The 23525-nt window shown below is 59.2% G+C and overlaps 1 protein-coding gene across 7 annotated transcripts; it reads right to left on the bottom strand.

The window, feature by feature from the left end:
• Positions 1-470: 470 nt before the first annotated feature.
• On the bottom strand, positions 471-15521 carry CAPN10 (calpain 10). Of its 7 annotated transcripts, none has more exons than XM_070620229.1 (13): positions 15186-15508; positions 12245-12502; positions 10969-11041; positions 10426-10507; positions 9836-10053; positions 8111-8252; positions 7223-7389; positions 6610-6890; positions 5404-5606; positions 5011-5266; positions 3139-3338; positions 2845-2890; positions 471-2611 (listed from the first exon to the last, which is right to left on the bottom strand). In XM_070620229.1, the coding sequence occupies exons 1-13, from the start codon at positions 15309-15311 to the stop codon at positions 2582-2584; spliced, it is 2082 nt and encodes a 693-aa protein (XP_070476330.1). In that variant the 5' UTR covers positions 15312-15508; the 3' UTR covers positions 471-2581. The 7 variants fall into 7 exon arrangements, with proteins under 7 accessions (XP_070476330.1, XP_070476333.1, XP_008532758.1 ...); XM_070620232.1 differs by having other exon boundaries at positions 12353-12502; XM_008534536.2 differs by having other exon boundaries at positions 12371-12502.
• Positions 15522-23525: the final 8004 nt, after the last annotated feature.

Raw genomic sequence — 23525 nt, 5'->3', positions numbered from 1 at the left:
ATCTTAATGGGGTGAGAAAACACTTTGGTTTTCTCTATTTTCATTTAAAAGACCTGCCTTGTAGCAAACAAGTCAAGGAGTGATGGATCCACAGAGAGCTGAGCAGCTCTGGGCTGCAACTCGAGTGCGCCCCCTGGAGCCCTCCCTGGGACAACCCAGGCGAACAGCCAGCCCCAGGCCGGCCCCTGGGAGAGGGCATCCTTGGAGCCACACGAAGAGGGGTGACACTGTGAGATGCGCTGTGACAGATCATCCAGGCAGGGCTATCCAGTGAGACGGCCAACTGCACTAGGGGCTCTGAGGCTGGGCAGGAACGTGGGGTCCAGATGGCCTCCTCCCCCAGGCAGGTCTCCGAGATGAGCTTGGCAAGATGGTGGCAGCTGTGAACAACCTGCCCCGGTGGAGACAGAGAGAAATGCCACTCCCTTTCTGTCTCAGTCACTCGGCTGCCAGGACAAAACACCACACGCTGGGGGGCTAAACAAGAGACATTTATTGCTCACAGTTCTGGTGGCTGGAAGCCCAAGGTCAAGGTGCTGGCAAATTCGGGCCCTGGCTGGCAGATGGCCACCTTCTCGTGTCCTCATGGGAAGTTCTGGTCTCTCTCCTCATAAGGACATTAATCCCATCATGGGCCCCTCAGGACCTCATCTAAACCCAGTCACCTCCCGATGGCCCCACCTCCTCACACCACCACATGGGGGCTGGGGCTTCCACATACGAATCTGGGGGGACACAACTCAGTCCCTAGCACCCTCCCTCCCTACAAGCCCGCCAGGCATAGGCCAGGGGTCCCTCTCCCAGGCTGTCAGGCCAAGAGCAAGTCCCCTCACCAAGGTCCCGACTGAGGACGTCACTGGGTTGACACAGTTTTCACCCCAACAGACACTTCTGAGAAGGGGCAACGGGCAGCTAATGGGAAGTTGGCTGGACAGGAGGAGTGACTGGAGGGAGGGCCACAGCTGCATCTCCAGACCCCCTGGGGACAGCATGCTGGGCACCCAGCCACCTACTGTCAGCTCCTTCAGGGCTGCCTTGGCTCTAGGGGGCAGCCTCGGCTCTAGGGGGCAGCCCTGGCTCTGGGGGGCAGCCTCGGCCACGGTGACACCGTAGGGGTGGCCTGCCTGGGAGACTGAGCCAGGCAGGGCATAAACACCCAGCATTTCAGCCCCATGTGGGACACTGGACATTCCAGTGCTCCCTGGCGAGGTCCTGGGCTGGAGGGCCAGCAACAATCAGGCTTCCTCCCCCCTCCCTTACAAACAGTGTGCACCCCAAACTTGTTCCAGCATCTGCCTCAGAGTCCAACCTGGGTCTGAGAAGAAAGTCACTCCCATGGGGTTTGGAGCTGGTCACTCACTGTCCACTGGCAACTAGGACCCGTCTGTGGGAGACTGGGACCGCCCTTGGGGCTCTGAAGACGTGCCCATCACATCTCCATGTGATTCAATGTGGCCCCTGAGGGGCAGGCCCGGTCCAGCAGAGCACCAAGGCCTCAGGTCCGGGTGTGCAGCCATGATGGAATAAGTCAGGAAAGATAAGACAGAGCTCATATGTGTGCAGAACAAACAACAGGCATTGGTGGTTTTTTTGGGAACCTGTCACCATACAGGAAAAGTGACCCAGCTGGCAAGACCCCCAGGTTACGTCAACCACATGTGCTCACTGAGTTGGAAGAGCAAGAGGTGACAGGAGACAAACCAGGCCAAGATCAGGGCCCACCGCGTCAGAAATGGTTAGGGGTGCAGGGCTCAGAGGCCTAAGGGGACACCCCCTCCCAAGTCAAGAGCATACGATTATATCTGGCACCTCCTACAGGAAGGAAGCAGGCCGCTGGGGTCTCTCCATGCCTGGGAAGACCATTTGAGAGGTGCTCCAGGCGACTGGAAGGCAGCCAGGAGAGGTGGGCCCAGCATGGGTGGGGAGAGGCGACAGGCATCAATTTGTTTCTGGGCCGGCTCCCTCCCGTCCTGTCCTGGAGCACACCCTGTGCCCCTGCTCCTCTTTCTCAACCTTCCAAACTTCTCCTCACCACCTGCCACCTCCTCCTCAGACCCAGCCCTGCCACCTCACAGGCCACCTGGTCCCCCTGCAGAGGCCGTGGCCACCCACAGTCTCGGCAGCACCCACCCAGCAGGGCGGAGGGCCCGCGCTGCTTGCTCAGTGAGGGCCGATCAGCCGCAGGCCACTTGAAATGAGGCTCGCGCAGGCTGCTCGGTGCTCCCACACGTTTATCAAGTTATGTCCCAGAAACGCCTCAGGTAACAGTTCCAAACAGACCTGGTCGAGGTACACTCTCGCCTGCTCTAAGGCCTCTCCGTGGCCAAGGAGAGACGAGGGGGAGGGTTTCTGGAAAGCTCTGCGGAACAAAGAGGCACCACGGAAGTGTTCTGGCACCTCCCACAGCACCTGCTCGACCCCAGGCTGCCTCTCTCCAGGACGGGGGCTCTTCACGTGCAGCCGCCCAGCTCAGGACCAGCCACTGCAGCACTGAGACTGGCAGCACCATGTGAGGACGCCGTGGAGACCAGGAGTCCCCTCAGACCCCCCATCACCAGAGCTGACACGCGGGGCCATCCGGTTAGGTTTTCATCACTGCCATGAAGGAGGCCTGTGAGAGGAGAGATGGTGAGGTCTGGGCAGCAGCCGCCCTGGACAGTGGGGTGAGGGGAGGCCTGCCCTCCTTCTGCGCCCAGTGGCACTGCCAGGGGCTGTCACCACAGTCCCAGCTCCTCAGCCCCTTCGAGGCTCTGCTGCTGGCTCTCTTGGGAAGAGACAACGGTGCCTCGTGTCCCAGGGCACCAGGCAGCCCAAGACAGAGCGAGGGGGCCAGCCCCAACGTACCTCCTGGAGGAGCTGCCCCAGCATCTCCTGGCTGTGAATGGACTGCCTGTGGGAGAGAGTGCCACGTCAGCCCTCCTGGCCCCTCCCCGCACACTCAGTGGGCAGCGCACGCCCAGCCCACCATGCGCTCTCCTCCCACAGGCAGACAGGCAAGGAAGAGTCCTGAGGCACGTGGGGCTGCTGTGGTCTCCGCCAGCACAGGTGAGCGCTGGGCGTGGGGCAGGCGGGAGGGAATGGGGAAGGCAGGCACTGAGACGCTGAGGACCGAAGCCCCTCCACGGCCCCAAGCCCTACCTGTCTATCCTGGTGGCAATGGTCACCGTGAAGGACCCCTCTGTGTCGGGCAGGTAGGTGGAGGGCACAATCCAGTAGGCCCCCGCAGACAGGTGGCAGAGCCGGCTCACTTCCTGGGTGTAGCAATGTGGCACGCAGCTCAGCAGAGGCTCCTGGAGCAGCAGGGACGGCATGCCCTGCCTCCCACCAGCCACCGGGACCTGGGGGAGACCTGGGCTCAGACTAGGGGGCCTGCCTGTGGGGCAGGTTGAACTTGCCGTGGCCGCCAAGGCGTGCTTCTCCTTCCTCAGTCTCAGGGCACGCTCCCTTTCCCAGGCCCGAAGCAGCCCAGCTGGGGGACGTCCTGGGTCGTGAGCAGCCTGGTGCAGTCTGCTGGGATCTCATGCCCAGCCCCCAGCCCTCCCGCATCACACAATCAGCCCCTTTACCGAGCAGGAGGAACTGCCAGGCCAGCAAAGCTGCGCTCACCACTCACACACTGTTGCCAAGAGACCCTGCTGGGGGCCAGGCAGCCTTTTCAGGGGCCCGTGTCTGGGGGACCACTAGACTCTCCACTGCCCAGGCCCCCACCCCGAGAGTCACCTGATGGGTCCTGGCACTGGCGGGCAGCCTGGGGTGGAGCGAGGCTCCAGGGGCACCTGGGGCTCTTCAGGAGCTGAATGGCCGCCCTCCCAGCGGCACAGAACCTTCTCACTCAGAGAAAATCCTACTCTTCCCCTCAAATCATCTGTACTCCAGGATAAGCTTGTCCACCCCCACGACGATCCTGGCCCCCGCCCTCCTCACGGCACCTACCCGTTCACCACACCATCTTGAAGTGGGGCCCCCAGAAGCAGCCCAACTGCGCGTGGCTGGGGAGCTGCACTGTCACCACGGGATCCAGGCCCGCAACCTCTGACCTCTAGCATGTCACCTGTCCCCCTTGCCCAATGACAGGTCTGCTAAGTGAGTCTGAGTGTTGCTAGTAAGAAGAAGAGCAGACTAAAGCCAAGGAAGGTGTTCTGGCAACCCTTCCGTGGCATCCACACAACCTGGCTACTGGGGGTGAGAGCTCCCAGCCCCCACCGACTGCCTGGAGGGAGGCACTCCCCTTCTGCGGGGTCCCCGGGCTCACACCCTGTTCTAGGTTGACGTGCGGGATAACAGTCGTGCTCTGCAGCCCGAGTTCCTGGAAGCCACCTCTTCTCTTCTCTCCCACCCGCCTGGGATTCAGGCCCCACCGGCTCTGCTGAGCCCGCTGTGGCCTCACCAGAGCTGCTGGCCTGGGGGCTCCCTTGCAGCTCCCCACCCACCCGGCTTTGTCTTTTCTTCCTGATCTGAAAATCCTCTGGGCAGCACCACTGGGCAGACTGTCAGGCCCCGGATGTCTCAGTGAGCGTGGGCTCCCTCCTTCCCTCCCCTGCTCCTCCCCAGGAGCCCACGCCATCCTTCTTCCTGGCTCTCAGCCGGAACCCACACCCCGAGGAGTGGCCTCAGTGGGATGGGCCATGGGGAGGGGTGGCTTTGGGGTAGCTCCTGGTGCGCGACCACTCTGTGGTGCCCGCCATCAGGTCTCCCGGGTGGGAGGTGTGCTTCTGGGAACAAGTGACCCTAGGACACAGCTGTTTCGAGTCAGAACAAGCAGACATGGGGCTGCCTGAGCTGACCCGTGAGCCCCAGTGAATTATAATCTATATGACACCTAGAAATGAGTCTTGCACGCGACCAGCCAGCTTGGCCCAAGTGCCCAAATGACTGAGTCTGTGTCTCTGTCACATCCAGCCATCTGCTGTGGACACGGATGCTCTGAGAGCCCTCTCCTCACTGCCCCCTCGCCCATCCTGCTGGGCCTAGCCTGCGGCCCCGCCTCCCCCAGGAACATGGGGAGCTTGCCTGGAAGACGTGGAAGCCGATGGGGTGGTACTTGCTGTCCTGGCAGTGCTGGCGCAGAGTGATTCGGACGCAGCGGGGGCCCACGCCCTCGGGGACCGTGAGGGGGAAGCAGGGGTTGGTGGGGTAGGAGGCGAAGTTTCTGCTGCCCCCCGCTGTCTGGCCGATTCTCCAGGAGCCCCGAAGTCGCACAGTCTCCCACTCCCCGGTGGGCAGGGCCTCCCCAGGGGCGGGGCTCTTGGCCGCGGCCTTGATGGCACTGCCGGGAAGGACAAGCACAGGAGGGCGGCTGGTAGCATGCTCTGGGCTGCCTGGGTCACAGGCACGGACACACACAGGAGCCATGAGGAGGTGCTGGGGCCTCCAGCGTCCTGAGCCAGGCCCCCTGCCCCTCACCTGAGGGAGACTCTCCCGCTGGAGAAGACTCGGAGCAGGAAGCGCCCCGGCACGTCCTTCAGGAAGGTGCTGGGGACAGCCAGGTAGTAGCCCGGGGTGAGCTCACAGCGGAGGTGGACCTCCCGGTCGTACGCATGGCACACAGTGCCAGCCACGGGAGGTGCGGACAGGACCCTGGGCAGGCTGACCCGCCGCTTCTCCACCTGCGGAGGGCAGGCTGTGAGCGAGCATCCCTGAGAGCCGCCCGGCTCAGCGCCCAGCAGAAGGGCCTCTCCTCCAAGACGACCCAGGCGAAGGCCCCCCGGCCTGTGGGGCCCTCCCCGCTTCTCAGGGCCGGGCTGGAAACGCCCATGAACCGGGGCTGGCACTCAGCCCTGGGGTCAGCGGCTCTGGCCCTGATGTGAGCCTGCAAATCCTGCTGCTCTGGGAGGAAGCAGACAAATCTAGCCAGCTAACGCAACCTGAGGCCGGCTGGACAAGAGGCTTGCGACCACCGCTTTTGCAAGAGAAAAGCAGCATAATGTAGGCCACAACCACAAAGGGACAGGGCCCAGTGTGACGTGGGTCGTCAGACCCCATCAGGACATACAAGATGAAAGAGCACCCAGTGCACAAGCTAAGAGGCAGCAGGGGCCTGTGCTGGCCACGCTCCTGTGTTCTCAGGAGAGCAGGACAGGCGCCTCCCTCGGTGGGTGCCACGGACTGATCCTTGGACGGCCCCCCAGGATCAGACCACTACCATCCCCGTCTTGTAGGCAGGAGACTGAGGGAGGCAGGGAGGGAGAAGTGACCTCTTGAGATCACCTGGGAGGTGGCAGAGCTGGGCTCTGGCCCTCAGCTGGCTCCTCAGCAGTGGTCCTAAGACGCCTGCTCACAGAAAAGAGCTGCAGCCAGCAGCCCACAGGCGCTGGTCCCTCCTGCCAGCTCTGCTGGTGGCTGCTTCTGTTTTCTTTCCCTTTGGCCATCAGACACACTCCAGGCAGGGCGGGAGGGAGCTGAGTCCTGTGGACTCAGCTTAGCGCTGGTCTGTGGGAGCAGCAGCAGGCATCTGACCCCACGAGATGGCCCAGGGGAGGTGGGGCATGTGGGGCTCTTGGTGGTCACGTGTGTCCTGGCATGGCAGCTCCTGGGACTCAGACCTCCATGGGCCTCCACGTCCCCATCCACGCACCCCATGAGCAGGCAGCCAGGCCCGCACAGAGTTACCTTCCAGATGTGCAGGCCCACGGCCTGGTAGTCCTTGCCTGGGAAGCTCTCTGGGCTGCACGCGGCACGGTCAGCCCCTGCCAGTGCCCGGGCCCGGGCCGCCCAGTCCGCCATGCGCATTCTGGGCCTCTGCAGGACGGCAACGTACACCTCGCTCAGCTCTGAGACCCGCAGCCAGAACTTGGGGTTGCTGGGAAAGCCACTGTTGTTCCGGCAGCCTCCTGCAGACTGCCCCTTGACCCAGGCCCCAGGCAGCTCCTGAGTGTGGCACAGCACCTTCTCTAGGGCGAGAAATGCCACAGGTCAGCTCAGGAAGGGGCGCCCACACCAGCTTCCCCGCCAGCGTTGCTAAGACCGGGGAGAGCCACAGAAAGCCAGCAACCCCCACGGCCCCATCTCCCACCCCCTCAAGTCACCTGGGACGGGAGGGCATGGGACAATCTCTCTACACTGAAGAGGACCAAATGGGGCGCAGGGCAGGGTTGTGCCCGGGAGCCGCCACAGCAGGCACGGGCACCTGCACAGCCCTCTGACTCCAGCAGGCAGAGGCCACTCGGGCTGCTGTGCCCCCGGGAAGGCCTGCCCTGGGAATGGCTCCCGCTCAGGCCGTTACCTGAGTAGAGGCTCTGCAGGTGGCCGGCCTCGGTGATGGGGTAGCTGACAGTGACCTCATCGAACTCTCGGAGGAACTCCTCTTCCTCAACCCAGAACTCCCCCTCCTGGAGCTGGGACAGCAGCTCGGTTGCATCTGCCGGATCCACTTGGCTCCACCCTGGGCCCCTGGAAGGAAGCTCACCTCAGCGAGGCATCTCACAGAGAGCTGACGGCACCACCCGAGGAGCCGGGCGGGCGGGGACCTGATGGCCCTGCCAGCCCCAGGACAGCCCAGCTCCACAGCCCCTCCCCACGCTCACAGGAGCTCCAGGGCAGGACCATCTGCCTCTGGAGCCCCGTTCCTCCCTTGGATGGGCTCCTCACCAGGGCTAAGCAGGCGATGGAAGGAGGTTTGCCCTATTGCCTCTGCTGGAGCTCGGGAGGAAATGTCGGGTCACCAATGCGGGCCTAGCTCAGGGGAGCTATCCCAGCACCCTTGTTCAGTCCAGCTCCCCAGCGTGAGTAAGGGCTCTTACAGCTGAGCTGAGGACAGTGGCGCAGGCATCTCACAGGGCCCTGTCACCCACAGCCCAGCTGGGTATCTACCATCCCGTGTGCACTCTCAAGACAGGACCCCAAGCCCTAGGGTGGCCTCAGTCCCAGCGCCAAGCACGAAGCCAGCCTCGTAGGGCCATCTGGGGCCAAGCAGAGAACATGGTGGCCATGAGTGCCAAGTGGGCCTTGCTGGAGCCCAACCAAGCACCATTCTGACTGCTAGAAACGACCATGGCACAAGCAGGCACACGCAGTAGCAACGACTCCCGGCTGCCCCTCAGGGCCACACGCCCCTTTCCCCTCCGATGGCAGCGTGGCACTGATCCATGGCGCAGCCCTCGCTGGCACTCACCCCTCCTTCCAGGGCCCTTGCCAGCACCGCCGGCCCCAGGGGTTGTGGATCCTCAGCAGCAGGATGCTCTGACCGGCCCGACCCCGCAGCTCTCGCAGATCTGCGACAATGAAGGCATGGAACTCCCCCAACTCCCTGGCACCTGGGCGAGGAACGGCTGTCACAGGCAGGCAGGCCCCAGGCCGAGCAGACACAGAGGGCAGCCTCCCCCGGGAGATGCTCTAGCCCACCCAACTGTGGCTGCACTGGCACCCGATCCCCACAGACCACGACGGCTCCTTTCCTGAGCGCTCTGGACAAGTCTGCTCAGGAGGGGCCTTCACCCGTGTAGAGCCACAGCAAAGGACCCAGGTCTGGACTCTGGCGCAGCAGCCACCAGGCCTAGCAAGCCATTCCCTCCTCTGGCCTCAGTCCTCACCCAGAAGGACGAGGGGGGATGGCCGGCCCACCTGGCAGCATAGGGCACCTGGGCAGGGCTGGTTCTCAAGCATGCCGTGAGAGCTCTGTCACTGACGGGTCCGTGATTGCCCAGACACAAGGGAAAGCTCCCACGGCAAGGCCAGCTGGGGAGGCGGGGACGGTCAGGCAGTGTCTGACCAGACACCAGTGGGGAGGACCAGAGGCCCAGAGGGCAAATCACTCCACTTGGCCAGTGACCTTGGGACAAACAGATGCAGACAGAGACGGGCACCCGACCTGGGGAGGAGGGGCAGGGGTCCGGAGAGGAGGGAAGACCTCCAGGAAAGTCCTGAAGAGCTTTATTTAGAACCACACCACAGCCCCACCCCTCCCAGCCGCTCCAGGGGCCCAGCTTTTTGCCTGAGGGTTTCTCCAAAGCCTAAAGTGCCTAGAAATCACCTGGCCCCACCCTGGGGGCAGCTGATGCGAAACAGGCCAGCCCCTTACCTCCGGGGAGGCTCTGAGGCTGTGTCCTGCCCGGCCTCCCAGGGTGGCACTCTGCGGGCTCCCCTCGCCCCCTAAATGTGCTCTTGACCCCTGTCCTGGAGTCTGCCTGTGGGGAACCCAAAGCAGGCCTGTGCCAACCTTTGCACATGTGCTGGGGCAGTTTATTTCAATGTTCATATTCTTTGACCAAAAATCCCATTATGAAAATAGTCCTAAATATGACAACTATTATGCACAAAGATGTTCACTGCAATGCTATTTATAATAGCATCAAATTGGAAAGCCCTTAAATTTCCAACATTAAAGGAAGGATTAAGAAAACTATGGCAGACCTACTAATGAAATAAGATGTTGACAAAGTTTGTGCAACAACACAGAAAATGGTCTGTAACAGAAAATGCAAAATGTACATGAGTTAATGAAAAAATGCAGAGAAACTGCCCTAAAGAGTCAAATGCTTATGCTTGAGTGTTTTTTCCTTTCCACAAACCTTCTTTGATGAGCCCATCTGTTACTAAAACAAACACCTGAGTGCTGACTTTGCCAGGTGCCAGCCGGACAGATGGTACCCCCACCTGTCTCCTAGACCGAGCCTGCACGGCAGTCACCACAGCACCGGCTCCTGCCTCGCCCGAGTGCTATGTCCTGGTTAAGGGAAAAGGGATACCTTCCCCTGGAGAAGCGCAGACAGCAGGGGAAGGTCACACACCTAGACACCAGCTTTGAAGGACAATGTCCTGCTCTCAACTATACAAGTTCCTGTGTGCCTACAGGAGGGCACAGGTGTGAGCAGGCCCAGCACGCGGCCTTCCGCCTCACCTGCTCTGGGGCTGAGCACCGAGCAGCTTATCAGACACCGGTCTTTCAGGTCGAGCAGCTGCCGACAAGTCCTGTGTTCTGAGCCCCCAGGCCTGTCCTGTCGGTCACTGGTTCTCACCAAGTCCTTCAGGTTCCACCTTTCTGCCAGGCCACCAGTCAGGTCCACGAGGGCATCCGCCACCTGCCCGGCCCACAGGTGTTCATAGGACCCATAGATCCTAGGGAGACAACAAGGGAGTGAGTTCTGGCACTGGGGCCCAGCTCCCTGCCTCTCTTCTATCGCCACAGTCTGTAACACCCCAAAATCATCATCTCACCCACTGCTTTGATCGCTTCTCTTTACTCCCCTCTTACCTCCCACCTCATCCCCAGGTGCAGATGCAATCCCGCCTTCACTTGCTCCATGGCACAGGGTCCCAGCAATGCCCTGCTGCCTCTGCCCACACGCAGGACCTCTCCTGCCTCCAGTGTGGGCACAAGAGTGAGGCGGTGCGGGGCACAGAGGCTGTGAACACCCACTCCTCCATCTCCCAGGATCAAACCCACAGCCCAACAGCGGCCATCGGACGCAGGGACTCACTCGCACCAACCTCACCAGCAGGCTCTCCTCACTTCCTCTGCGCGAGGCCTGCCTGCCAGGGCGGCCTCTCTTAGCAGGATGGTCAATGCTTTCTAAGAGGGAAGTTCTTCAACTCAGACTCTGGTGAGGGTCACGGTCGGTCAGGACCGAGGTAAACAGGACTGACACCTAGGTGGCCTCACTGCTCCCCAACGACTTGCAAAGAGACCACCTGTCCCCAACGGTAAAAACAAATAGACGGAAACATCTTTCCTGCTGGGGCTTGAGGAGGGAGAAAGGACAATTCTCTCGCACTTCCTCTTTCTGGAGGCGAGGCCTTCAGGCCTGACCTTTAAATGAGGGCTGGGAAGGAGGGAGTGGGCAGGGAGCAGAGAGGCAAGCCACAGTCTGAATCTCGGTTTCTGTCTCTGGATGGTCAACCCCACCCCAGGACGGGCCGCCAGACCCTGAGAATGGACAAGGGCACTGAAGCCCAGGGAGAGTGCTTCGGGGGCAGCCCAGGGTGGCTCTGGCCCCAGCCCGGCCCGGCCCCTGCCGCCTCCAGCATGCGTACTTGGCGTAGGCCTTCTCCAGTAAGGGAAGCCAGAACACATCCTCTCTCTGGCACCGGGAGAAGCAGAGTCTCCCTGTAAGACAAGGCAGACGGTCATCTATGGTCACCTCCACCCAGCGTCCAAACTGCCAAATTCGACAGGTGAAGGAGCCACGGTACGTCTGGTCGAGCCAGCCCGGCTGTCCTGGAGGAATGACCTAGCGCGCGTGGGAAAGGCAAAAGGAGACCATGAGACCAACGTTGTGTGGCGCTTCCCAAACGTCCTAACCAGCGGGCGACCACGGCCGAGCCAGCGCACGGCACCTGCTCTCCTGCAAAGGAGTCTGCCTCACTCCAGGCCTAGAGGTCCGGGCTCCCGGAAAACCCGATCACTGGACAGAAAAGTAACGTGCCTTTCAATAAATGCTGCAGGGCTGCACTGAGGGAGCCAGCCGTCTCCAAAAGCTTCAAGTCAACCATTATGTCCTACTGTCCCAAATAAGCACTTGACCTGAATCCCAAACAAACGTGACTTTTACAGGCACGAGTGACCCAATTCTTGACAGAGCCGGCTGTGACGGCAGGTCACGGTTGGCACAGCAATCCCCTGCAGGAACCTGGTGCCCCAGAGCTCTGTCAGCACCTGGAGCCAATGTGATCACTGCTGGGCCTTTTGTTCTGAACCGGCGTGGAGACATGGGGTGGGCTACACACCCAGACGGACTCATTTGGTCCTAGCTCTGCCACTCAGCAGCTGGAAACGTGACAACGATGGTTTTAGTGCCCTTGTTTGTAAAAAAGGGTCAAAAATTGAAAGCCGGCAACTGTGATGTGCTGAGCTCGGGCCCTGGAACACGGGCGGAGCTCTGAACGGGGTCAAAGTGTTGCTGCATTAATCGGTAACACTTAGCAACAAGCCAAACAGAAAGCCGTGACCGCTCCTGGGGAAGGAATCTGAGCAGGCCTTCCACGCCTGTGCTGACTGCCTAGCGTCAGAAACAGTGTTAACCACCTTGTGCCAATCTACATTCAAAAGTTGTGGGGGGAAAAAAAAGTCAACTAGCTAAGGAAACTTATTCCAAACCAGGGGCCTCGGATCCCTCAGCCGACCCTTCCCAGTCTAGGCTGGCACATCTGTGTTTTTATTCCAAATGCACGGCTCTGACTAAAGGAGAACCCAGGGCTCAGGAGATGGCAGGGCAGATAGCAGCCCCCTGGACCCCTGTGGGTGAGGGGGACACTGCGTCTGTGCCTCTGAGCCCCTGTCACCTGAGAGGCGAGCTCTCCCTCCACTAACCATGCTAGGCAGCCGCAGCAAAGCCCCACAAAACAAGAGGTTCAGCTGCCTGGCCTCCCGCTTCCTTCCTGTGCTCAGCAGACAGGAAGACAAGAGCAGAAGAGAAACCTGCACTGTCACAGACACCTGGTCCAGGAGGTGGCGGCTCTTCTGCAGGGCAGCACAGGCGCACAGGAACCAGCAGTCCCCCAGCAGGCCTTGCTTCACCTGTCCTTCCTGTGGGTTATCTGGAAACAGCCGGGGTGCGGCACAAATTTCCTGAAATAAAGAAAATTGTCTAGAGTTACATCATGCTTGATGACTAGTCTTAAAAACAAAGAACACAGGATTTAGGTGACAGACGCTGGGGAGGAGATGTCTGGTCATCAACACCGCCTAAGTGGGGTGGGGGGAGGGAGGGAGCAGCTGGCTTCTTGCAGCCATGACCTGTCAGCCCCTCCTGGCTCCGGATCGTTCTGTCCAGCTTAGATTCTGGGGTCCCTGTCTCTGTCCACCTTCCGCAATTGGCAAACTGCCAACTCTGGATGAATCCTACCATTCCCCTTCTCAAAATAGCTAAATGTTGGGCTAGAAATTGGTTTCACTTTAAAATTCTTTTTTTTTTTTTTTAAAGATTGGCACCTGAGCTAACATCTGTTGCCAATCTTCTCTTTTTATTTATCTATTTATTTTCCCATCTTCTCCTCCCCAAAGCCCCCCAGTGCATAGTCGTATGTTCTAATTGTAGGTCCTTCTGGCTGTGCTGTATGGGACGCTGCCTGAGCGTGGCCTGATGAGCGGTGCCACGTCCACGCCTGGAATCCAAACTGGTAAAACCTGGGGCCGCCGAAGTGGAACACGCAGACTTAACCACTCGGCCACAGGGCCGGCCCCTCACTTTAAAATTCTTAACAGCAAATCTCGAAAGGGGCCTCTAGACTCCTGGAAATCCTTCTGTTTCTCTAAAAGGCTCACTTTCTCTTATTCTAGACTAGTTTACACCTTCCCCTTTCTCCTTCTCTTCTCAAAACTCCCACGCCTCCCTTGCCCACAGCCCTCTGAGCTGACGACCTCACCTGACCCTTCATCAGAAGCCGCATGACCTGACCTTCTCTCCTGCCTTCAGAACCTGGCCTCCTGCCATGACCTCCTCCCTCTCCCACCTCCGCAGGCAGAATCCCATCATCATAAACCACGAGAGAGAACTCCAGGCTTCTCCAAGATACTGCTCCTCAGAGTGATTTCCCCTCTAGGCTTTCCTTCACGCACAAATTTCTTGAAAGGTCTGCCTCCCTAGTTCCTCCCTCCAGCTCACTTTCAACATGGGCCCCTCTAGCTTCTGAGCCAGTCATGCCCCCAAGACTGCTTTTATCACTGACACTTCTATGTTGTCAAATCCAACGGGCATGTCTCTATCCTTGTCCTTCCCAACACTCAGCAGCATCAGAAGAGTGGCTGTCCCCTGTCCCCAGCAGTTCCCTCTTGGCTTCCATGAATCCATGTGCCCCTGGCTGTCCTTTCACTTCTTTGCCTGCTACTTCTCAAGTTTACCTGTCAGAGTACCCGACTGACCCCACTCAGATCTGACCTCTCTCTTCTTCTCTACCCATACTTTCTCCCGAGATCCTCTTCCAGGCTCTGGACTGCAGGCCATCACTATGCTCCCAATTCCCACATCCAGCCTCTAGCCTGGATCTTCCTGAGCTCCCAACTCTCACATCCACCTGCCTGCTGACAGCTCTGCTTGAACGTGTGAGAGCAAAACCCAACCCTATATTTCCACCGCTTGCTCCCTCCCACCTCCCAGTTTCCTCCAGCACATCAAACCACCCACCCAGTTGCTCAGGATTGAAATCTAGAAGCCATTCTTGATCCCTCCTTTATCCTTACCTCTACTTCCAATTGGTTGCTAACACCTATCAATCCCCCTGCCAAAATATTTCTCACCTCCACCCACTCCAACTGGAGGTTGTCATGCTAACCTGAGTCCCTTCACCTTTCCCCAGGACTAGTGCAATGGCCACTTGCATTCTTGCCCCCAAAATCCATTTCCCACCCAGCAGTAACAGTGAGCTTCTTAAACATAGATCCAGTTGAATCACTCCTCTACCAAAAACCCTCTGATGGCCTCTCATTGCACCTAAAATCCACTTTTTACCAAATTCCACCAGATCCTCACACTTTAGTTCTTGCAGCCTCCCCTGCCAAACAGGCCCTCTCAGTGTGGCCCAAGGAGAGCACCTCAGCTGCCAGAGCCAAGCAGTTCTGGCTCTGTTCAAGGGCTGGTGGTTGTGCGGGCGTCTCCACTAAGACTGTGTGCACTCAGAGAGGGCAGTCTTATTCAGCAGATACACCACTTCTAAAGATATCAATGTGGCACTAGGCCCGAGAATCCCTTTGAGTAGCCATCTGAAAGTGCTTACATCTGAAAATGCAGGTGCACAAAGTCCGAAACAAATTTGGAGAGCACAATGGCTTTGCTTTGTAGGGTCAGCCTGCCCTTTCCAGAAGAGCAGCAGAAGACCTCACTGCCCGTGAGCAGCAGCCACAAGCAAACACAAGAAATGGAACACGGTGGACCGCTCGTGCCCAGAACAGCCATGCAGACTAGAAGCCAAGTCTGGTCAGACGCCCTTAGAGCAGAAGAAGGGAAGTGGGGCTGGCGTGTGTCTGTTCAAACGCCCCCCTCGCTGTGCCCAGACTCGGCTTGTGAATGGAGCTCTCACAGGTTGGGGCCACGAGCTCAGGGTCCAGCACATCCTGAGTGGGCTTGAGAGGGAGCTAGAAGTCGGGGAGGGAGCCTGGGGCCCACTCCTGAGGACGGCAGCAGCAGACCCTGCTGACCACTGAGTGCCCAACCCCGGCTGACCCGGCCGCCTTCCCGCCGCTTCAGCCCGGCCCGCGCGCTCGCTCCCGGGCAGCAAGCAGGGTCTAAAGACCCGGCCCGCGCCCCGTGCCCCACCTGGGGCCGCCTCCAAGTGATGTCCTCCCGGAACTGGGCCAGCGGCGTGGAGAAGCTGGAGAAGAGCGAAGAGTCCGAGGCGGGGAAGGCGGCGTCCTGGAAGAGCTCCCTGGCCGGCGCCCGCATCTTGGGCGCCCCGGGCTCCCATGTGCATCCCGCGCCCCGGCGCCGAGCGCGGCCGAGGGGCGCGCAGCCGGGAGGGCGGGCAGGTATGGCCGGGTCCCCAGCCTGCCCGACGCTCCCCTGCCTGGCCGGGCCCTCCAGACCCTCGGGACCGGCCGCGAGGACCCGGCCAGCGCACCACCCGGCCCGTCGCCCCGGTAACCGCCGGGGGCGGGTCCCAGACTGCAGCCAGTTAGGCACGGCGCTCTGTGTCACGTGACAGCAACGACCCAATCGTTCTCGAGCATTGGGAAGTCCGCGCCAGGTTCCCCGCCCCCCAGGGGGCGTGGCGCCCCAGCTCGGCTATCGCGATGCCATGCCGTCGCGCCGGCTGCACTCCTCTTTCCGGCCCGAGGCTCAAATCGTGAGGCTGCGGGCGTCTTGTCTTCGGGCCAGGGTGGCTCAGGCCGGGGCGTCGGACCTCTTGTACTCGCCGGCTTTGGGGGCTGAAGGAACTAGAGGCCGCCTCGGCTGGGGTCGGGTCGCGGACTACAAGTCCCAGCATGCTGCGCTGCCTCCCAGCATGCGCCTCTCCTTCCGGCGCACGGCGGGCCCGGCTGCTTGTTGCGGGAAGAGCCAATGGGACTCACTTGGGAAGGAGAATCATGAGCCGGCCGTGGCCGACGTGGTGTTCCGGTGGTCTTGGTTGTGTGTTGGGGTCCTGGGGGAGGAGACGGCCCGGGGAGGGCCTTCCCGGGTCTGGGAGCTGTCCTCAGGCCGTCTGGGATCGGACGCGCTGGGTCGTGAGTGGGGCGGGGGATGAGGCTGCAGCATCCTCGTGGTCCCCAGGTGGCCAGGCATCTTTTCCTGGTGACCTGGACGGTGCCCTGCTGGACGTGCGGTTATAGCTCCTGGTCGCTCAGTGCTGAGGGTTGGTGAGGACGGGGCTTCGGGACCTGCTGAAGGTTTCATCCTTGCTGTAGGACTTGTCCTTCCCCATCCTCATTCCTGGGAAGGCAGGCGTCAGCCGGAGGCTTGTTCTCTGCCTGCCCCTCCGCGCCTGCTTCACTGCGGTCGGACAGGGGAGGAGACGCGGGCTCCAACCCTTCTGGGGACAGCTTTCTGCCACCTATTAGGGCTTCTCAGATTTTGCATCCCTTCTTCTGCAGTCAGATCCGAAAAGTCCTTCCTGCTGGAAGACAAACTGAGCCTGATCCAGGAGCCCTTGCCCCGGACATTCTGCTTACTCGGGAGCCCCAGGTTCCTGTGACAGCTGCGTCTCCTCTGAGAGGACGGGCAGGGTGTGCATGAGTCGCAGCTGCTAGTGGTGGCATGACCTTCTGCTACCGTGACCCCACCAGTCCCCAGCCCTGTGGTTTGAGGTCCTAGGGTACTCATCTCTGCTGAGGTTCTAGAAAAGGGCATAACCACATAGCCCATCTCCTCTCTCTGGGACGCTAGGGCTGACTTCATGACCATTCAGCACTCGCCTTGTGCTAGCTCTCCCAGAAGATGTTTCCAACTCCTTGGCATGCTGGAGGCTGCACTGTAGCTGAAAGGAATCAGGAAAGGCCTGGGCTGTGCTTCACACAGGGTCCCAAAGGAGTAAGAGAAATTTCTTCCTTGCCCTGGAGTGCTGGACAGCTGGTCTGCTCCGGGTAACACATAAGAGTTAGCAGCATAGCTGGGGCCAGCCCAGGATCTAGACTTTTCCATGGGGTCCTTTGCTGTGCCGCTTACCCAGGCTTGCAAGCTCTGGAAAGCAGGCAGCTTCCTGTGGACATGTCAGTGACCAGGGCTAGGCCCATGCCCAGAGAAGGGGCCAGGAGACAGCTGGTGCTGGGTAGGCAGCATCCCAGGCCTGGAGGGATGTGCTGACCAGCACTGAGATGGCATTAGAGCACCTCTCCTATCGGCCTGCCTGGCATAGCTCCTGCTGTGCCACCCTTACCACATATGCCCTGTGGTCCCATCCCCCACCCCTAGGTGTAGAGATGCTCCCTCAGCCCATTAGTGCATTCCCCTCTCCCTCCTGGGCCTGCCCCCAGCCCTGCACAGAGTGGGGCCTCTGGCTCCTGGGGTTTCAGGAGGAGTTGGAACCAGCCTAGGGTGGTGGGACAAGAAGGTATTCTGGAGGCAGCTGGTTCATGACCCGTCTCCACAGCTGCAGGCTCTGGAACGGAGGCAGCTACTGAAAGTCTGAGCCTCCGGGCCTGCCTGTAAGGAGGGAACACCACCCCCAGTCACAGTGCTGTTTGAGGGTTACAGGAGGATGAAAGTAAACGTTCCGCGAGCCCTCAGGCAGGACCAGTCTCCCCACTGACCACACTCCACCCGGTGGACTGTACAACACATTCCCAAGCCCATGGATGTTCCCGGCCCTGTAGAATCTGAACTCTGCCTGCTCCCTGCCCCACCCAGTCCACTTGTGCTCCCCACCACTTGTGCCCTCCGCCCCCAGGTTATCACCACTCTGGAGTCTTTGCGCTCTGTGGCTTTGCTCACACTTGTTCTCCCTGGATGATGCCCGTGTCATTTTTCCCGGGATGTTCCCTGACTTCCCAGCCAGGAGGGCTCTCTTCTGAACCCCTACATCTCTCCATTTGTTCAGTGAACAGCAACCAGGCACTTCTCTGTGCTGGGCACTGCTGTCTCACGGGGAAACAGAGATTAGCAACCAATGTCTTGCCCACAAATCACCCATAATTAGGTGGGTGTGGGGAGGGGAGAGCTGAGGTGCCCCAGGTGAAGGGACAGGCGGCAATAGCTGGTGGAGAAGGAGGGGAGGTGTACTGGGTAAGGGCTCATCCTGCGCTGGCAGACTGCCACGTTCCCTAGGATTCCCACACAGCCGCTCCTGCCTCACCCATGAGATCCCTGGTTTTGATTCTGTTTAGTTGCTGTAGCTGCAGTCATCTGGGGAGTCTGGGTGTTTCCTAGCTCCAAAGTCAGAGGTTTTAAGAAGGGGCATGTGCCCCAGCTCCGGGCAGTGGGGCCCCGGAAGCAGTCGGCTGAGGGCTGCTGGGGGACTTTCCCACCATCCACAAAAGGCTGGACGCTGGAGTGTTCTCTCAGAGCCAGCCTTTGGCTGTCAGTGTGTGGGCATGTGGCACCAGCAACTGCTGCAGTCGGCTTGTGACCACAAAGGGTCCAACCAGAGGACAAAGGCCAATATGCTGAGAATCCAGAGCAGAAGGAGAAAGAACCTGGGTCTCTGGTGATGTCCCTGAGCCCCTGAATTGGTCGGTCCTAGAGCCACCCCCCCTTGGGACTTCCTGGTCACTGGAGATCAGACATGCACTTTGAGCAATTTTGGGTTAGATCTTTTGTTTCAGCATCACAGACATGGTGCAGAGCCCCCATATTGATTATCTACTACTGCGTAACAAATTACCCCCAAACTTAGCGACTGAAGATGACAGACATTTATGATGTCACAGTTTCCGTGGGTCAGGAATGTGGCGGTGATGCAAGCGGGTGATTCTGGCTCAGGCTCTTGGGAGACCGCCCTCAAAATGTCGCTCAGGACTGAAGTCCTCTGGAGGCTGGCTAGGCCTGGAAGACCCACTTCCGAGCTTGCGGGAGGCCCCAGTTCCCTATCAGGTGGACCTCCGTGAAGCTGCTTGAGTGCCCTCACGATGTGGCAGGGGGTTTCTCCCTGAGCAGGTGATCCAACAGACAGGCAGGATGGCAGCTGGAGGGTGTTCTGTGACCCACTCGTTCTGTTGTTCCTGCAAATCCCATTCATTGGAAGTGAGTCACCGAGTCCAGCCCACCGCTTCAGGGGAGGGGTGTTAAGCTCCACATTTTGGGGGGAGGAGTATCAGAATTTGGGGAGGTATTTTAGGACCCCGCTCAGGCCCCGAGGGCTGAAATGAGAGTGGGGCCTGTGCAAGGAGGAACACTTTGGGAGCCCAGGATGGTGGTGAGGATGCCCAGTACCCTCTGGGGAGGGCCCAGCCCAGGGCTCTGACCTGGTCCAGATGTGAGAAACCGCCTGGGGCTCTGAGAGAGTGGAGGCAGATGGCACATTTGCACTTTAAAGTGGACACAGAAGTTAGTCCTTGAGGCTGCAGTGGGAGAGGCAGATTTTGAACCAGCAGTGGAGAAAGATTTAGTTTCTCAGAAGGTGCTAGTCACGTGACTCACAGAGGGCGGATGCTGCAGGTGGCGCCAAGTGAGACAGCCCAGGGCCCTGCTTTAGGCTCTGGCAGTTTAGGAAGCTCATGGGACTCCTTGTCGTAAAAGAATAGCCTTTGTTCAGGAAAACGCCTGGTGCCGACCGGGGTTAGGCTCATTCTCAGTAACACTGACAGTTCTGAAATGCAGGGCAGTTTTAGGCTGGTCCGCCAGGCCTTCTCTCTGAGGTTGAGGGGCTGGGGCAGGTGGGAGGCAGGCTCTGTATTCATCACGGGGTCCCCCCACCTTAGCAAGGCCCTGGGCCCATAGGACCAGCTACCAGCACACATCCTGGGGCTAACGCTGCCCTCTAAGCACTGAGAGATGGCAGGAGCCCCGGCATCGCCCCCTACTGTGGGGCCAGGAGGCATCTAGATCCCCAGCCCGGGGCCCCAGCTCACCCTGAAGTCACCTGAGCAAGAATCGCTGGAAACCTGGTCCTGCTGGTCAGGTGTCCTGGCTGCTCTCTGGGCCTCTGTCTCCTTGTCTACAAACCCTGTGGTGCAGAGGGCCCCAGGGCGGTCATGAGAATTAAATGAGAAATGATGCAAAGTGTGTGGCTGGTCCTGGGCCCGGGGGGCAGCCAGGGAGGGCCACAAATGTGGGATTGTCTCCATTCGAGTGAAGTGGGAGTGGGGACCTAGAAGCTTGGGTCTCTCCCCTTCTCGGGCCTGAAGGTTCCAGCTGAAGGAATCTTCCCAGGCAGGGCTGGAACCAGAACCGTCTTGGTATTTCCTGCAACCTGCAGTCACTTCTTCAAGAGAAGTGAAGCGGGTTCTTCCCCTAAGAGCTCACAGGGTCAGAACTCATTGGAAACACAATGAAACGTTGAGTTTGTCTGGTCACCACACATCCCAGAGGTCGGTACTGCTGTCCCACTTTACAACCAAAGCTTCAAAGGCAGGAGGGGGCGGCCCAGGACCGCATGGCTGTAGGTGGGACATAGCCCCCTTCCCAAACCAGGCAGCCCTGGTTCACTCCGCTCACTGTGACAGAAGGAATGGATTCTTTTGGGGTGATGTTTTAGATTAAGTTTTGGGGTTTTTTCCTACCCCATTATAAAAATAATACATGCTCCTTATAGGAATTTTTTCCCCTGTTCCAAAATGGTCACATGTTCTTAAATTTTGTAATGAACTCCATGAAGATAATTTCCACAGCTGACCTCAGTCTCCCGAGGTGAGGGCATTTCAAGACGCCAGCTATTTATTCTCTGCTTCGGGGGTGTTGTATTCAGATTGTGGAATCTTTTTTTCTCTGGCTCCCTCGTTCATATTTGAACAAGGAGACGTTTATCTGGGCCTGAGGGGCTGATCTCCCCAGCACCCTGCGCTGCACCCATGGGAGCCCCCCAGAGGCTGTGCTGGGCGGGCGGCACTGCGGACAGCCCTGCCGAGCCCATGACCAGCGGTCATGTCTCTGTTCTCGGGCCTCATTTCTCCCAGGGTTTGGCCTGGTGACCATTTAGAGAGAAAGTGATTTTAAGAAATCCTCATCAGCTGACATCAGATTCCTCTTAGTAAGAGGACAGTCTGTGTTGGGGAAGCACGTGGATGGGTGTGTGGGTTGGTAGGCTGTCCAGGGCACGGCAGCCTCCGGTGGTCCAGCCTGGCTGGGGGGTGGTGGGTGGGGCTTTGATGGGGGAGGAGAGATAAGGAGCAGGCGGGGAAGTGAAGGTGGAGTCCTAGTGGGTGAGGGCTGGCGCAGGCCCCCCCCCCAGCAGTGTGCAAGGAAGGACGTGTGGAGAGCACGGATGCCTTGATCAACTTGAACTTCTTTGTGTGGCTTGATCTGTCTCTCCATGACCCCAGGTCTTCGTGAATTCTACAACTTAACTCTTCCTGAATACTTTCCCTTCTAAATCCCTTTGCTGACTCCAGTCTTGATATTCCAGCCCATGAATCTCATCTTCATTCTGACCATTCTCCTGAGTTTTTGTTTTTTAATGGTTGCCTTTAAAAAAATCTCCAAGGACTCTGGTTCTTTCCATTACTCCCAGTTGTCTTACGAAAGCCTGTCCCCGTTTGATGGTTTTCTCCCCCAGTTTGTGTCGCTGAGATTTTAATTCCGGGTGTTGCGCAGTCCTCTGCTGACCACTCCACCAGCTGCCTCCCTGGGTGTAACTCTGCTCTGTGCAGCGTGTGGGCTCTTCTCTGTAGTTGGTGCGCCCCCCCCCCCCCACCATGGGTGCACCATGGGGCCCTATCTTTAGATCTAAAGGTCCCTGAGGTTCTGCCCAAGGCATCTGGTCTTAGGAGGTCCCAGTAAGAGTGGGGGATGGGAGAGAAACATGCCAGGGACAAGTCTGGACTGCACAGGACATGGCCCGAGGGACTCAGAAAGCCTTCCTGGACCCAGAGAGGCTCTGGGCATCGTGGGCTCTACCGACAAATCCACAGTCTCCCTCACTCCTTGCCTCAGGCTGCAGCTCTCCAACCCACCTCTCAGCAGCCCTCTCTTGTCAAGGTCCCACCTTCCTTGGCCCCAGCAGATCTGATGTTTGTGGCCATTCCTCTCCCCTTTCTGGGCAGCAACACCCTCCCCCCCGCCCCCACCCCCAGCCCAACTGGCTCCATCGACACCACTCTCCTGCCTGACTACTCCCTCCTGAAAATCCCACTGTTTCCCAACATTCTGCCCTCTGCTCTCAGGCCTCATGGTGGTCATTACTGCCGTTTGCCAACCCCCTCACTTCTGTGCATGAGGTGGGTGTGGTTGTGTGGGGCCAGTGTGAACGGACGTGGTGTGTGGCCCCCAGCGCCTCTGATCGCCAGCTCTCATTTATCTCTGGCAAGGTGCCTGGAACATTCAAGATGTCCTCTCCTCCATCAGCATGGGTCCCTGAGGAACCACAGGGACGGGAAGCCACCCCACGCCACAGCCAGCCTGAAGTGGACATGCAGCACGATGAGAAATAAACCCAGGCGGTTTAAAATGTTGGCATTTTAGAGCTGTTTGTTGCTGGCGCAGAACTTAGCCCATGTGGCATAGAAATGGGCCCCCGGAAGAGGGGTGCTGCTTGAACCAAATGACACAGGACACGCACGCCATTGGCTTGGGGGCTGCCTATGGCCTAGTACCAGAAGCTGGCCTGATGGCAAGCCGGGTGACGCAGCGGCGAAACATTTGGTAAAACTCAGCCGGGATGACTCACGAGGCAGATGATGTCCGAAATAGCTCGTAGGTCTGGTGGAAGAGGTTGGGAAACATGAGCAGCATGTGTTGGTCACAGGCTGCATTTGGCAAGATACAACGAGGAAGAGATGGGCTAAAAAATATTCCGGGTTTACAAGCTGGGAGGAAAAGGAACGGAGAGAGGCCAGCAATGCTGGGACTCGGGGTTGAGTGCGCTCCTGCGCAGCCCAGAGGCTAGATCAGACGCAGGACAGGCTGTGGCAAGGACAATCTCAAGGATACCAGCATCACCCCCTGGGTATGACTGCTGGGAGTTCCTTCTGAGCTTCCCAAAGTCCGGAGAGAGGCAGGCAGGGTGGGGCCAGGTCGGGGGAGGGAAGCACATCCAAGCAGCCCTGAGGAAGGCACCGTGGGCGTGGCGGCAGACCCAGGGACCTAAAATCAAGAACAGCGGAGACTACAGTGTCCTGAGACAGTTGAACTGCCAAAGAAACCAAGAGCCCAGGCCTGTGTGTGTGACTAGAGACTTGTAAACAGCATTGGCAGGAAGAGGCTGAGAAAGCACTTCAGCCCCCTAGGAGGGCTTCTTGGTCAGTGCCGTGTTCAGGTGTGGCCAAGAAGACAGGAAGAGGATGGACCCTCCTGAGGGCCACAGAGAGCCCTGGACGGGCCGCCCACTCCCAGGGCAGGGCGGGCCTGGGATCTAGGATTGCTACAGGGCAGGGTCGGCTGGGTGCCCCCGTGTTCCTCCTTCTGCAGGGATGTCGTGGCTGCCCGTCCCTGTTCCCTGCTGGGTAGGTGACTGGCCTCCCAGTTCACAAGTCTCTAGTGGAACCCCACCCGGCCCCCGTGCAAGGATGTGCACAGACCTCATTCATGGAGTTTACCCACAATCCTGGGCTTGGGCTTGCACCATAACTGGAT

Source organism: Equus przewalskii, chromosome 5 (assembly GCF_037783145.1).
Source record: "Equus przewalskii isolate Varuska chromosome 5, EquPr2, whole genome shotgun sequence".
Classification (NCBI taxonomy): domain Eukaryota; kingdom Metazoa; phylum Chordata; class Mammalia; order Perissodactyla; family Equidae; genus Equus; species Equus przewalskii.
The sequence above is the reverse complement of the archived record's forward strand: the minus strand, read 5'-3'. Positions and strand labels throughout refer to the sequence as shown.